Consider the following 14,225-nt stretch of genomic DNA (forward strand, 5'->3'; position numbering starts at 1 on the left):
GCCGGCCTACCGCGGGGGCACGTGGCGACACCTCTACTGCAGCGTGTCCGGCGCGGACGACAGGCACCGCCGTCGCCGTCACCCCATGGCCTCGGTGTCCGCCGTGCTTCTACAGCGCTCCTCCTCGCGCGCCCGAGAATATTTACGGCTCCAGCGCACCGCCAGCTACTCAGTTGCGCTGCATTTGGAGGGCGAGGGCCTGCGCTGGTGGTGGAGCAACAGCTGCGGCCGTGGCGGGAGGTTTGGCGCGAGAGCGGTGCACCGTATGGCGGGATCAGGAGAGGGGGAAAACGGCGGCGTGCCGGCGGGAGGTGAAGTCGCGATGGCACCGGGCGTCGTGACTGGCGGCGTGGAGGACGCCTACGGCGAGGACCGCGCCACCGAGGACCAGCCTGTCACGCCGTGGGCCGTCTGCATCGCAAGGTATGTGCGGGTTTCATTCTGCTGCTCCTGTTATGTTTGGTATCCTCTGATTCTACTGTAAATATTAAGACGACCACGTATCGGCTGAACTCTGAAGTTGATATTCGTTTGGATGTACCTGCCCATTTGAACATGTGTCATATTGATATACGAAAATCGTGGAGCAATCTGGCCATGAACTAGGACGAAACTCAACTGGTGTTCTGATGTGTGCATGGCTTCAAGATTGTGATGTTTTGTCATTACCGGGATTTCAGTGGTCACTCCCTGCTGAGGGATCCAAGGCACAACAAAGGGCTTTCGTTCACGGAGAAAGAGCGGGACGCGCACTACCTGCGAGGATTATTGCCTCCTGTAGTGCTATCTCAGGACCTCCAGGTCTGCTACTTCTATTCTACTTTCTCTACCTTAGACTTTGCGCGTTAGCAGTTGATGATTTCAGTGAAGCGTGTGCATCTTCTACAGGAGAAGAGGATGTTGCAGAATGTTCGGCAATTCCAGGTCCCGTTGCTGCGCTACACCGCGCTAATGGACCTTCAGGTAAGCCCATCGACTTCTCCAAGAGAAAATTTGGATTCACAAAGTCAGTTGCAGCTAGCCAGATTATTATTTCAGTCGTGAGTGCTTTTATCTGTTGAACGATGCATTTGTTTTCCAGGAGAGAAATGAGAGGCTGTTTTACAAGCTCCTGATTGACAATGTAGAAGAACTACTTCCTGTTGTGTATACACCAACAGTGGGGGAAGCTTGCCAGAAGTATGGGTCGATCTTCAGACGACCGCAGGGCTTATACGTCAGCCTGAAGGATAAGTGCGTTGTCCCTCCACCTCTCCTCACAGTAATTGCTTATATCTGCTGAGAGCCTTAAAGGATTAAGGGTGCTTATGATGTGCTTTTCATGCTAGGGGGAGGATCTTGGAGGTACTGAGAAACTGGCCAGAGAAGAGTATTCAGGTTATTGTGGTCACTGATGGTGAGCGTATTTTAGGCCTGGGAGATCTTGGTTGCCAGGTTAGTTACATTGCCCTGCCATTTTTGCTTTGTCAAGGATCATTTGTGCTTCTGAATTTTTTGTTAAGCGCAGAGTTTGTTGCTTATATATAATCTTTTTTTGTGTGAAATATGTATAGGGCATGGGAATTCCTGTGGGGAAGCTTGCACTGTATACTGCTCTTGGAGGTGTACGGCCATCAGCTGTGAGTACTTTACATGTGAATATACAGTTTTAAATTGGCCCATGTGAATATACAGTTGTTTATTAGCAGTCTGATGTAATATTTTCCTCCATGTTGTGTCATAGTGCTTGCCTATTACCATTGATGTGGGAACAAATAACGAAGATCTACTAAAGGATGAATTCTACATTGGATTAAAGCAAAGAAGAGCAACTGGCCAGGTTCCATACTACTTGCATTGGCTATGCTCGTTCAATTATCATGATTCATGTTAACCTTATGATTATGGATCTCAATATATTCATTTTCTGAATCAGGAATACTCTGAACTTCTGGATGAGTTTATGGCTGCAGTTAGGCAGAACTATGGACAAAAAGTTCTTGTCCAGGTATGGAAAATAGTTGAAAATAAATTATTTGTTTCCTACTGAACTGTAACAGACCACTTTCTAAAATTTGTTTGGCCTCACAGTTTGAGGACTTTGCAAACCACAATGCATTTACACTTCTTGAGAAGTACAGGACAAACCATCTTGTATTTAATGATGATATCCAGGTAATCAAATCAGATGTTAGTTAATTTATCTTACTTTTCTTAAAAAGTCATTGAATTTTGTTCCAGACAGCAGTACTAACTCTGAAACCCTGATATTTACAGGGCACGGCTGCTGTAGTGCTTGCAGGGCTTATCGCTGCTCTGAAATCTGTTGGTGGGACTCTAGCTGATCATACATTCTTGTTCTTTGGTGCAGGAGAGGTGATCGACCCTTTTTTGGAAATTGTAGAGTAAATGCTACTGCTCACTATTAATTACTGCATGTATCAAAACTACATCGCATTTGCTTACTTGCCTTCACATTCCCATGAATCTTGTAATCAGATGAAGATAGTAGGGAACACTATCAGTTCCAATAGGTTCTTTTCAGTATAGACATGCCCTTTGGTGTCTTGGGGATAGGATCGTATTGGAAATCATCTTGTACTTGCTGGTTTACATTCCAAAAGAATGGTTTGGTTGTCCTGAGATTGTCAATACTTTGGCAAACATAAGTACATAATTGGTATGCTAGTATTAACTATGGTTTATCATAAACACAAATATATGTCATTGACTTTCATGTTCAATAAAGACTGCAAAGCATCGGCAGAGCTATGGCGATACAGATTTCCAAGAAGGAAAAGGCCAATTGTTGATCAGTGGTGTCAGGTTTTCGAATCAGCAAGAAATGGATGACTAGTGCTCATACTTGTTTTTGATAAACAACTATCATCACCACCTGTGTGATGATATGTAACCAAACACCTTGTATAACTATATAACGGGCCGGTTTTTGGGCCAATATATAAATCAGGTGGGGAACGCCTCCCCCCGTTGAAATTCAAAAAATAAAGACTGCAATTTAAAGGTCCATCTGTCTATCTTGCAGGCTGGTACGGGCATTGCTGAACTGGTTGCTCTGGAGATATCCAGACAGGTAGTAACTTTTCAAGTTTGGCTTAACTGGAGGAATTTGCTGGTGACCATAAATTAGTGATGTTTCTTTTCAGGCAAAGGTTTCTGTAGAAGTGGCTCGCAAAAAGATCTGGCTGGTTGATTCAAAGGTTAAGAAGTGTTCCCTTCCTATTTATTTTTATTTTTATTTTTGTGAACACATTATAAAGGAGTCTGTCGTGTGTTGCAGGGACTGATTGTGACCTCACGTAAAGAGACACTCCAGCCGTTTAAGAAGCGATATGCACATGAGCATGAACCTGTCAAAGATCTCTTAGGTGCTGTTAAGGTACAAGGCTGAACCAAAGGGGATACAAATAGGCTTCCATTGTGGATTTTCATGGTTCATAAGTCTTTTTCCATTTTTCAGGCTGTCAGACCGACTGCACTAATAGGATCAGCTGGTGTGGGTCAAAGTTTCACGAAAGAGGTGATTGAGGCTATGTCTTCGATTAATGAGGTGACACTTAACATCACTTCCTTGTCTAGATAGTTTGTTTTGTATCATTTCATCAAGTATTTAGAATTAACTCCAATTGCAGAGACCGATTATCCTGGCTCTATCAAACCCAACGTCACAATCTGAATGTACTGCTGAACAAGCATATACATGGAGTCAGGTAGCGTTTCATGCATAGTTTCATCTTTCCACATGCTAAATTTATTTCGAATGCCTCAATCTGAGGATACATATGTAAACAGGGGCGTGCCATATTTGGGAGTGGAAGCCCATTTGATCCGGTGAAATATAATGACAAGCTGTTTGTGCCTGCCCAGGTATGAAAACTGGCTTGTGCCCACAAAGTCCTTAACTTATTGATAGTTTCAACTACTTGTGAACTTTATCTTAAACTATAACAGGCAAACAATGCATACATTTTCCCGGGGTTTGGACTAGGGGTGGTGATCTCAGGAGCAGTCCGGGTGTCAGACGATATGGTCCTTGCTGCTGGTAAACCCAATCTGCAAGATTTCAAGAGGATCATTCGTTTCTCGATATGCTTTCCTGTTCGACAGTTGTCACTAATTCTGCATCTTTTTTTGGGGTCATTGGTTTGCGGATTGGACAGCTGAAGGACTAGCTGAACAGGTAACCCCGGAGCATATTGAGAAAGGCCTTATCTACCCGCCCTTTTCCATCATCAGGAAGATTTCAGCTAACATAGCTGCCCGTGTAGCCGCAAAAGCTTATGATCTCGGTATTTTTGCTGCTTTGGGGTACATTTTACTAGAAAACTTTAGCGACTTCGAGACACCATGTAAGTTCCATTCTTCTGCTTCACTTTCCGCAGGAATGGCTAGCCAGCTCCCTCGGCCAAAAGACCTGGTGAAGTACGCTGAGAGTTGCATGTACAGCCCCGTCTACCGATCGTACAGGTGATGTGAAGAGCGAACAGTGCTGGCATCGGATACACGGATGGGTGTGTTATATATATATAGCTTCACTTGCGTATGCCTATACATTGACATCTACTGCTGAGCTGCTGCCTGCTATGCTTGTACTGTTGTACATATCCTCCCTGTGACCGTCTTGTAAAACGTGTGGCGAAGTCCGCTACTGTGGAGCTGATACTACACGTTCGTACTTTTATGTAGCTGTGTAATAAAGTTCAGGGGATGTAAGTTTTGACATATTCCTACGTACTAGTCTACTCCTGTATGTTCTCATGCTTGTCGGGGGTTTCTTGTACTGAGTACATGATTTGCCGGCGTCTATGCAGTCTTGAGGTCTCTACACAAGCTTCGGCGACGACAGACTCTTAAAACTCCCAAGTACAATACGTGATGCTTTGTAATTAGCTGCTACTTGCTACTACGAACGGACGTCAAACTCTTAAAATGAACGCCATCATCCGGACGTCAGGAACTCAGGATTGTCGCATCAAACCGCATTTGTCAAAATATGTGCAGAACGAGTCGATTATGCCACGCAAATTTTGAGTTCGGACGCACACATGGATCTGAAAGCAAATTGGGTCTGGTAGAGAATAATGGAAGGCAGAAGTTAATGGACTGCTGCAACTGCAACAAAAGGTCACGCAGGTTATACACGGATGATCTGATCAGTTCTATCTTGATTGTGTATCATCTGAAACTTGGGAAGTGCGTATCGCCCAGAAGGATCTCGGATGCAGGTTCTTGTTATCGGCTCTGAACAGCCAGCCTATATTGGACTGGCAGGCACTGCACAACGCGATCGTCCATGTGTATCTGCAACCAGAAAAAGAACTTAGCCAGTGTATCAGGCAACCATGGTAACTGTGTGATTTCGAGGAAAAAGTGGAGAAACGAAAAGAGAAGGAGCTGGTAAAATTATCATACTCTGGAAACCAGCTGTGAGTTTTGGAAGGGTCGCCGCGCAGTGCAAGGCCAGTGGCACTGTATACTGTGATAATCTCTTCCACAGAACTGTGGGGCTTGCTGTGAGTCATCATCGGGCTGTCACTGGACGTCACCACCATGTCACTTCGTCTTGCAATACGGGTCTACAACAAGAAAATAACCTGTCACCTCTTGTATTAGTCAAAACTATGCATAAACTATTTGATCAGTTTTATAGCTGATATCCCCAGGCAACCAAGCAAGAGTTTATGTGCTGATTCTCAAAAATTAACTCCCCAAAAGTCCACTCGACCAGTGAGTTGTAACCATCTCTATGGAAATAAGGGACTTGCTAAAGCTTTCTTTCAGGCGACGGTTATTGCATATATTTTATACTAAAATTGCAGCTTTAGTTTGTTGCAATTTATGTAGGCATAGTTTGCAATTTTTTATTCCGAGAATAAAAAACTGTTAGACAAAACCACAAACTCGATAAAATCTGATCTAAACTGGCACAAAGACAATTAACAATTTACAATTGGTTCTATAGTTAGACAAGGACAAAAAATTGATATGTTATGATACAAAGACATTTACAAATCACAGAAGTAACAATTTACTTGCACTAGGTTGTACAAGAGTGTTGCCTGAAATTATCTTAAAATTCATGCACCTCAAATATAGAAGTGTGGAAATAATAAGTCAGCTTCATTTTTTCTTTTTATTAGGTATTCGAAACACTGCACATATGCAAAACAAAAGGTTGAAATCCTGCAGAACCTAAATGACAACAAAATTTGAAATCCTGGATCCAGTTTCATTTTCATGTCACCACTATGGCACTATGCATGAATGCATTATGCATTACCACCACTGGTTCCAACTGCAGACTGGACAGAGATAAGGTCACAAGTCTTGGCTATGTGAACAGAATTGAAGAAATGGAGCATGATCAGAAACTTTGAGAAAGTAACTGTTACTGTTTAAAAGAAAGTAAACAATACCAGGCAATTTCTACATCGTATGATATTGAAGGCTTTGAGTAGCTGAATCTCCCGCTGTAGTCGATATGAGATTCCATCAATCTCAAGCAATTCTTGCCTTAGAGACTCTGAGATAGGAAGTTTGCTTCCAATGCAAAATGACAAATAATTTGGTTTCCTCACATGATCATCCATGCTTGGGTTTAAAATTACTTGTCTCCACAAATCTGCCATGAAGAAAATCCAAGGTCATACATACAACAACACTTAAATCACAACTGAACAGATTTATACTTTGACATAACAGGACTTATTTCTCTATAATATAAAGATATAAGCAGCTTTCCAGCATGTCCAAGAAAAAAATTACAGGAACAAATATTATACAGTTAACAATCAATGAATGCAGAGTAACATAAATTCAGTTTGCTACAATTCAAGAGAAATAAAAAGGAGCAGAGAAATAACTTGGTACCTGCAGCTCTCCTAGAAAGTGAATACGAATCATACATCTCATAAGCCCAGCGCGGCCAAAATGACAATGGGGCCTGTGATGCATTTTTTGTTGCGAAGTAGTGTTTCTGCTGTTTAGTATCTTTGTTTCTTGCTCTCTGAAAGGATTTGGAGGATATGAAACAAAGATTATCATCGTCTCCTGTGTTTGTATTCTTATCTGGCTGACCATACCCATCGATTTCTTTTACAGACTCATGGCTCTGGCAAGACTGTTCAGGTATAGAATTTTGGCCTTCATTTGAGGATTCATCCACAATACCACACCTTACCAAGCCACTGGACCGGGAACCTAAAAGGTATATTCTTTTATCTGTTACTGAGTAGTCACTTGAAGTGCTAGTGGGTGATAGAGAATCCCTATCCATATCAGAATCCACATGATCAAGTTGTGTAGAACATGACGCATGCAAACTGGTCACTGTCGATGAAGCACAATGCCTGAAACTGTTAGTTGCAGCTAACTGTCCAAAAGCATCTCTTGGAGTTCTTTGAGGTGTATCTTCTTCAATAATTTGGACTTCACCCCATGGCTGTCAACAAGAAAAATGCCATGAGAATATGCTCTCTTCCTTTTAGTTCAGAGAATTACATACTTTTTACTTAGGCCCTGTTTGGATCACAGCTGGATCATTATGATCTAGATTATACATAGGATTATTATAATCTGGATTAATAATCAGAGTGCTTGGATCCCTGGATTATTGTGGTGGATTATTCTTGGTTCAAGTGACAAATACTCATCATCACCAAAAAGCAGGTCCAAGGTGGATTATAGGATTATTGTAACCTGGTGTTTTGATCATCACCAAAAAGCAGGTCCAAGGTGGATTATAGGGTAAGGCTTGCCACTAACACCCTTCCCCAGACCCCGCACAGAGCGGGAGCTCTCTGCACTGGGTACGCCCCTTTTTTTTTTAATCCACCTGACCACCTTATAATCTAGCTTGTTTGGATCACAATTACAATATCTTAGCTGATTATTATAATCGCAGTGGATCCAAAGAGGCCCTTGATTATTAAGACTTACTACTCCGTCGACATCCAACCAATGGCGCATAAGACGAAACCGCTGCTGACCATGAGAGAAAATACATGATGAACTGTCATCCAAATGTTGAATTTTCTGTATCTATGAAGGCAACATAAACACACAAGTTAATTTAACTCTTGACAGTCTGACCAATGAGAAGGAAGGGCTACAGGTGAATATAGATAGTTTGGATGAAATAACAAATAAATAAAACTTGCACCAATATATAGCTCACAACTTATACAAAAAAAAAAAACTCGACCTGCGGGGGGTAAGACAGGGGGGGGGGGCGCTGGCCAAAAGAGCCAACATGTAAAAACTAAGTGAAACTCAACTCGTTAGGTTCCTTGTGATGACTGTCAGAATTAATTCATTGACTTGAACGGGTGCTCGCAATTTCTTATATGTATCCTAGGATCTAAGGCGCTATTTTTTCAGTGGTAACTGGTAAGTGACATGCCCGTTAACAGCAAGACGTCTAGGGTGATTTTGTAAATCTTGAGTACCGACTCAGTCTTTTTCATTGCGATAATTTTATTATCTAGTTGTGTTCTGTATGATTATATTATCTAGAAGACATTAATAGGTATATATGACAAGAATTTTATATAATCTCCCTCTTAATATAAATAAAAAATATTAAGTCATACTACTAACTTTTTTGTTGTGAAATATTAGGGGGGGGCCATGGCCCCTGCCAGCCCCCCCTTGGCTCCGCCACTGCCTGGGTATTGCATTAAACTCACAACTTATACTAGTCAAGTTGATTTTAAAATTGCAAAATGTGTAAAAGGGTGTTAACCAAAAGAAGTCAGACTCAGAGACATGTTAGTGGCATGAAAATGGCACTTGTAGTGCACTAGTGTGCACTTGAATTCCAACTTCCAAGATGTTTTGTATCAACTGATCGATGCAAAACAACAGATAGTCCCAAGAAAGTCGGGATAGACTCATCAACTGATCAATGTACAAATCCAGAAATTTGGTTGCAGGGTCTATTTTCGAGAATAAGGAGACTATAATCAACCATAGCTTCTCAAAAGAAGAAAAGAAAAACACAATAATCAACTAAAGCTGCAGATACCATAAGGATGTTTTCCAGTAAGTAAATGTCTATGTCCTGTGTGAATTCATTATTTCTTTTTAATGGCTTGATATATGTCTTTTAGATGGCATTAAATGTTTTTACAGATTCCAAGTCTAGTCCAGTGGTGAAGCTGGAACCAAAATGGCAGTGGTGCACCAGGAGGATATGGTCAAAACAAGCCAACTGTGACCTAAATTTCATTTTACTGTAGGGCAGCACCCTAGCCCTATGTTCTGTCGCCCCTCGTCTAGGCTTTAGTTGTTACTAACTTATTATAGAAGACATCAAGGATATTTGCTCTTTTTGGTTCCTAGATAGAAAGATCATGCACATTAATATAGAAATAATTTATCATTTTATCATATGAGCAGATACTCAATCACTAGTACAAACAACTCAATGAGGAGGAAGACCACAAGTACACATGACATAACTAGTAACTAATAGCTTAGAAACCACACCTCTGCCATTGTCCCAACAGAAGCAATAGTATAATGTCCATCATTTGTGTGTCGATAAACATAAACCTGACATTGGACCATAGCCAATTAAAACAGACAATGTAACAATGCATCACGACAATGAGAAATGGCACTCACCACGCCTATCATGCATGGAGCATCAACATGATTAATAGCCTTGTCAATAGCTTCCACTAATCTAGGCTGAAACACTCGAAGATGTAGGGAAGCTTCAGGAAACAAAACAACTCCTGCAGAAGTTCCATTACAGAACATTTAATATAATCCCACACAGTCAATATTAGGTCTGTTCAGATTTCGGGAAGGACAACAGGATGGCCCACTTCAAAATGTATTGTCCTCATATTCAAATTAATTTAAGGTAAGCTTTGTCATACACTGCATGGTCCACAGGAAGCAGGAATGCTACCTTGAAGATAAAACATCGGCAGATTGAGGACTCTGTCTCCATCCAGGAAAGCAAATTTGCCTCGTGCACCATCAATCTTTGCCTCTAGCAAATAACCACTGTTCATGCATTGAATCTAGGAATATAAAATACACAAATAAGATTAGCATGGATATTTACCAAGGTAGGTGTGATCTTGCAAGGAAACAGTAGATGTATCGACCATAAGCTCCTCAGAAGTTTTAATCCCTCCATCTCCATGAGCATTTCTGCGATTAAAGAATGTGAAGAAGAAAAAAGAATAAAACAAGAGTTCACACAAACATTGAGTAGCAACAAGCTCATACAAATTCACTTCTATCTATACCATTTAAATGAATGCAGGTACAGGTAGTGGGGAAATGTTTAGCAGACCATATACTATGTTCACTCATCCCATTGAACCAAGGGCCTTAAGATGTTATCTAGCGTATTAATCATTAGTAGCAAAACTTTGAATATAACCGAACTTGTGAGCACCATGTATACTACCTCATCACTCCTCTACCAACCTTTTTTTACAGTTTTAGGGTCATTCCCCCGTCTTCCAATATAGATCAAAAGACAAGACTCCACCAACCATAAGTTTGAGTACATCAGTAAAATTGTGGTTGCGAACTAAATGTTGGCTATGAGTGCGAAGTAACCACTAACCATCTCCGCTGTAAACTCTGCGCTTCAAACAAATTTTAGTTTAAGCTCCAGATTTTGCTGTTTGCTATGAGCTTAAGTTTGCAAAAATTCCCCAATCCTAATCTTTAAGGGAATTTGAGAGATGGATTGAGCTCAAGGGAGAGCTTAGCAGAATATCTTTAGATGAGGAGGGCTCTGACATGGTTAGTTGGGGCTTGGAGAAAAAAGGCCACTTCTCTACAAAATCCCTCTACAGATTCATATCAAATGGTGGGGTTACTAGCAGAATAGCTCGTCATCTGTGGAAATGTAGAATTCCCTTAAAGATCAAGTTTTTTTCTCTGGCAGGTTTTAAACTGCAATGTGCTCAAAGCCTCAGCAAGAGAGGTTGGAAAGGTTGTGAGAAGTGCTGCCTGTGTGGGATTATGGAATCTGTGAATCATATCTTTTTTTTATTGCATTATAGCTAGAATGATTTGGGGCTTCCTAAGAGAGATCTTTAAATGGCAAAATTGCCCAACGTCCGTGAAGAACTTATCTGAAACATGGTTACAGGGCAAGGGGCCCCTACCCATCCGATTAACCCTTTTCATCTTTGCAGGTTTTGCTTGGGCTATTTGGAATAATAGGAACAAGATGGTTATTGAAAACAAGTTTCCAAAGGCCCCGTCTGACATCATCTATGTTGCATTATCATTCCTGTAGAAGTGGAGTGTACTCCTCAAGGAGGATGATCGCTAACGCATTCTGCAAGTGAAGGACCAAATCCTGCGCTGGATGAAGAATTTCAGGCCTAGTGTGTTGATGTCTACTGATATCTGTGAAATCTAGATCATGTACTAAGCTGTCGTGTGTTCTTTGGCTTTCCTGAGAAACTGGCTTCCCCAGTATTGTATCCGACTATGCTTTATTAAAAGCTGAGGTAAAACTCTCGTGTAAAAAAAAAAAGCTTAAGTTTGCAAAAATCCCCCAATCCTAATCTCCACCGCCTCCGAATTCAGTCTGTAATGTATTTTCACAATAACTAACATCGTCAGTCACACCACTCTATCCCCGTCAAACTCCGCTCTCGCAAGGGATTGTAAGAAAGGGGGCAAGGGGGGCGCTCGGACCTGAGGAAGGTGTCGACGTCGGAGGAGGAGGATGAACCGTCGTCGTCGACCTCCTCTACCTGGAGCTCCTCCATGTCCAGCTCTAGGATCTGCTCCATCTGCCTCCGCTCCCTCTCCAGGATCCGGTCCCGCTCCGCCATTTCCCCGCGGCCGTGGGACGCACCGCTCGAGTCGCGGGTTGTGGAGGTGGAGGCGGAGTTCAAACACTTTACTCCACGCGTGGGTGATTTTTCTTTTTCGCAACAAAAATGTTTATTTGTTTAACAAAACCAGTAATTTTCACCAACCTCTGACAAGGGTATTATTTAAAACCCATCTTATCTCATCTTATACTCTTATAAAGTAAAATCATTCTAGATATTTATCTCAACATGCAAGCTGTCCAACTAGACAATGTAATATCTCATAAAATTAAACTCCACTAAGCAAAACCTCACTAGCTATTTATCTCAACATGCAAGCTATCCAACTAGGTAATGTACTATCATATACAATTAAAATTCACTAGCATATGCAACTGCAATGTCCATGTTAGCAAGACAAATAAGCATTTTGTTATCCGCAATTCCCGCGACAACGCGTGGGGTATGCTTGATAGCGACATTGCAATTTAAGGTTATTTGGAATTTCACAGAAATTGATTAGGAATTTTGTAGGAATCAATTTATTTTCATGGAAAAAACTTAGACTAAAAAAAGTCCGATAATCCAAAGGAGCCTTAAAAATAAATAAATAGTTGAGACTAACCTTATTGTCAACTAAACATATTCCTGAATCTTGGCCCACACCCACACGACGAATCTTAGCCTACACCCACACGACGAACACATTAGGTTAGATTAGGTCTGTGTCACTATGGTGACGAACGAGGACAAGGATGTGCCACATACATCTTACGAAACAGCCCAATCCATACTCAAAAGACCAAGATCTGGCTCAACAAAGAATGAGGCTAGCGCACCGTTCACTTGAACTCCTTATCAACCATGATGTATTATGTTTTTCTCTCACAATAAAATGATATCAGTTGGTTTATTAGCTACAAAAAAAAAACAATTAGCCGAAGAGGGCCTAGGTCTCCCAATTCTCCAATCTCCCACCTAGTAAAACTGGGTTAGGGGCTAAGGGCTAGGGCCCAGTCGCCCAGACAGGCAGCCTCAGGTTATAGGTGCATTTCTGACTAATGGAGCGCCATTGGGTAAGGTCCCCATGGGCAAGGGCACCAGAATATTTTTAAATTTTATTAATGTTTTAATTTTTTATATTAAAATAGCCCCATTTATTTCTATTTTTATTGTTTTGTTTTTTTGGTCGCACCAACGTGCTTGGCACGATAAAATAACATTATCGTGCCACATGTGTTGGCGTAGCAAGTTGTGCCACGTTGGATGTCGATTTCCACATGGAAAACCTTATCATGCTACTTCTGTTGGCGCAACAGTATTGTTTTATCGTGTTAGTGGGATAGGCGTGACAAGACTCAACATTTTTCATATGACGTCGGATGAAGACGGTTATAGGGCTCGATGAGATATACAACATTCTAATTTTAAGATTTTTTTCATTTGAGGTCCCTAAGATGTTTTAAAAATGATATAAATCTTCGGCAACATAATAATTGCGTATAAGTGCTTGTCACCTTAGAAAAACAATATCTTTCTTGTATGATGTAAAATGAAAATACTTTATATATAAAAGTTATAGCACTCGATAAGATCAACAACTTTCTAGTTTTGAGTTTTTTTATTTAAGATCGCTAAGATGCTCCAAAAAATAATATAAACTTTTAGTCGTGTGCATGTGTTTGTCGTCTTAGAAAAATAATACCTTTCTTGTATGACGTCAAATGAAGATACTTTATATATGAAAGTTATAGTTCCCAATAAGATTTACGACCTTTTAGTTTTGAGTTTTTATATTTGAGATTGTTAAGATCCTAAAAGATAGTATATGTGTCAGAGCAGAAAGTGACCAAAAAGTAAATATTTGTAGTTTTGTCGTACGTTATGATCGGAGGTGGCCTAGCACTCAATGACACAAGGTTTATACTGGTTCAGACAATGTGCCCTACGTCCAGTTTGAGTCGGTTGGTGACTTTATTCCTGAGTCCATGTGCTCGAAGTTTGCAGTGGAGTTACAAACGAGAAGGAGAAAGATGGGGGGTACAAGAGGTCCGGATAGACCTGGTCGGAAGGGCCGAGAGCGATAGGAGCTCCGCTATGAGCTAAGTGTTCAAGCTGTACTTGAGATTTGAACCTGGCGGTTCTGTGGTTGTGAACTAGTGAACTTGATCGATCTAATGAATCTGGAATGTCTTGAATGTTGGGAGAGAGCACATCCCCTTTTATAGATAAAGGGGATAGCCTTACAAGTGAGGGAGAGAGAGTACGTATGCTTCTGAGCCTTGCTGCCCACGCCGATGGGTATAGGACGATGGTAGGCGCCCACAATACTGTTGAATGTCAGATGCACGTGGGAGGTGTTGTTGTCTTCTTCGGGCATGGCAGACGTCGGCGTCTGCCATACTGTTGATGCCTAGAGGC

General features: G+C 41.3%; 2 protein-coding genes across 4 annotated transcripts; one reads left to right on the top strand and one right to left on the bottom strand.

The window, feature by feature from the left end:
• Positions 1–5: 5 nt before the first annotated feature.
• LOC136456538 (NADP-dependent malic enzyme-like) lies at positions 6–4,845 on the top strand. Its single transcript, XM_066456443.1, has 19 exons — positions 6–423; positions 681–801; positions 889–963; positions 1,082–1,233; positions 1,329–1,434; positions 1,554–1,619; positions 1,724–1,819; positions 1,916–1,987; positions 2,071–2,154; positions 2,257–2,355; positions 3,026–3,073; positions 3,147–3,200; positions 3,281–3,379; positions 3,461–3,550; positions 3,633–3,710; positions 3,793–3,867; positions 3,952–4,042; positions 4,161–4,289; positions 4,383–4,845. Exons 1-19 carry the CDS (start codon positions 86–88, stop codon positions 4,469–4,471), a joined length of 1,962 nt encoding a protein of 653 aa, XP_066312540.1. The 5' UTR covers positions 6–85; the 3' UTR covers positions 4,472–4,845.
• Positions 4,846–4,964: 119 nt separating this feature from the next.
• LOC136456539 (uncharacterized) lies at positions 4,965–11,881 on the bottom strand. 3 transcript variants are annotated; one of them, XM_066456445.1, is made up of 10 exons: positions 11,683–11,881; positions 10,079–10,167; positions 9,920–10,003; positions 9,628–9,740; positions 9,490–9,555; positions 7,939–8,034; positions 6,871–7,441; positions 6,417–6,622; positions 5,413–5,576; positions 4,965–5,301 (listed from the first exon to the last, which is right to left on the bottom strand). In XM_066456445.1, exons 1-10 carry the CDS (start codon positions 11,820–11,822, stop codon positions 5,160–5,162), a joined length of 1,671 nt encoding a protein of 556 aa, XP_066312542.1. In that variant the 5' UTR covers positions 11,823–11,881; the 3' UTR covers positions 4,965–5,159. The 3 variants fall into 3 exon arrangements, with proteins under 3 accessions (XP_066312542.1, XP_066312541.1, XP_066312543.1); XM_066456444.1 differs by having other exon boundaries at positions 7,939–8,040; XM_066456446.1 differs by lacking the exon at positions 7,939–8,034.
• Positions 11,882–14,225: the final 2,344 nt, after the last annotated feature.

The sequence above is a fragment of the Miscanthus floridulus genome, chromosome 6 (genome assembly GCF_019320115.1).
Source record: "Miscanthus floridulus cultivar M001 chromosome 6, ASM1932011v1, whole genome shotgun sequence".
Classification (NCBI taxonomy): Eukaryota; Viridiplantae; Streptophyta; class Magnoliopsida; order Poales; family Poaceae; genus Miscanthus; species Miscanthus floridulus.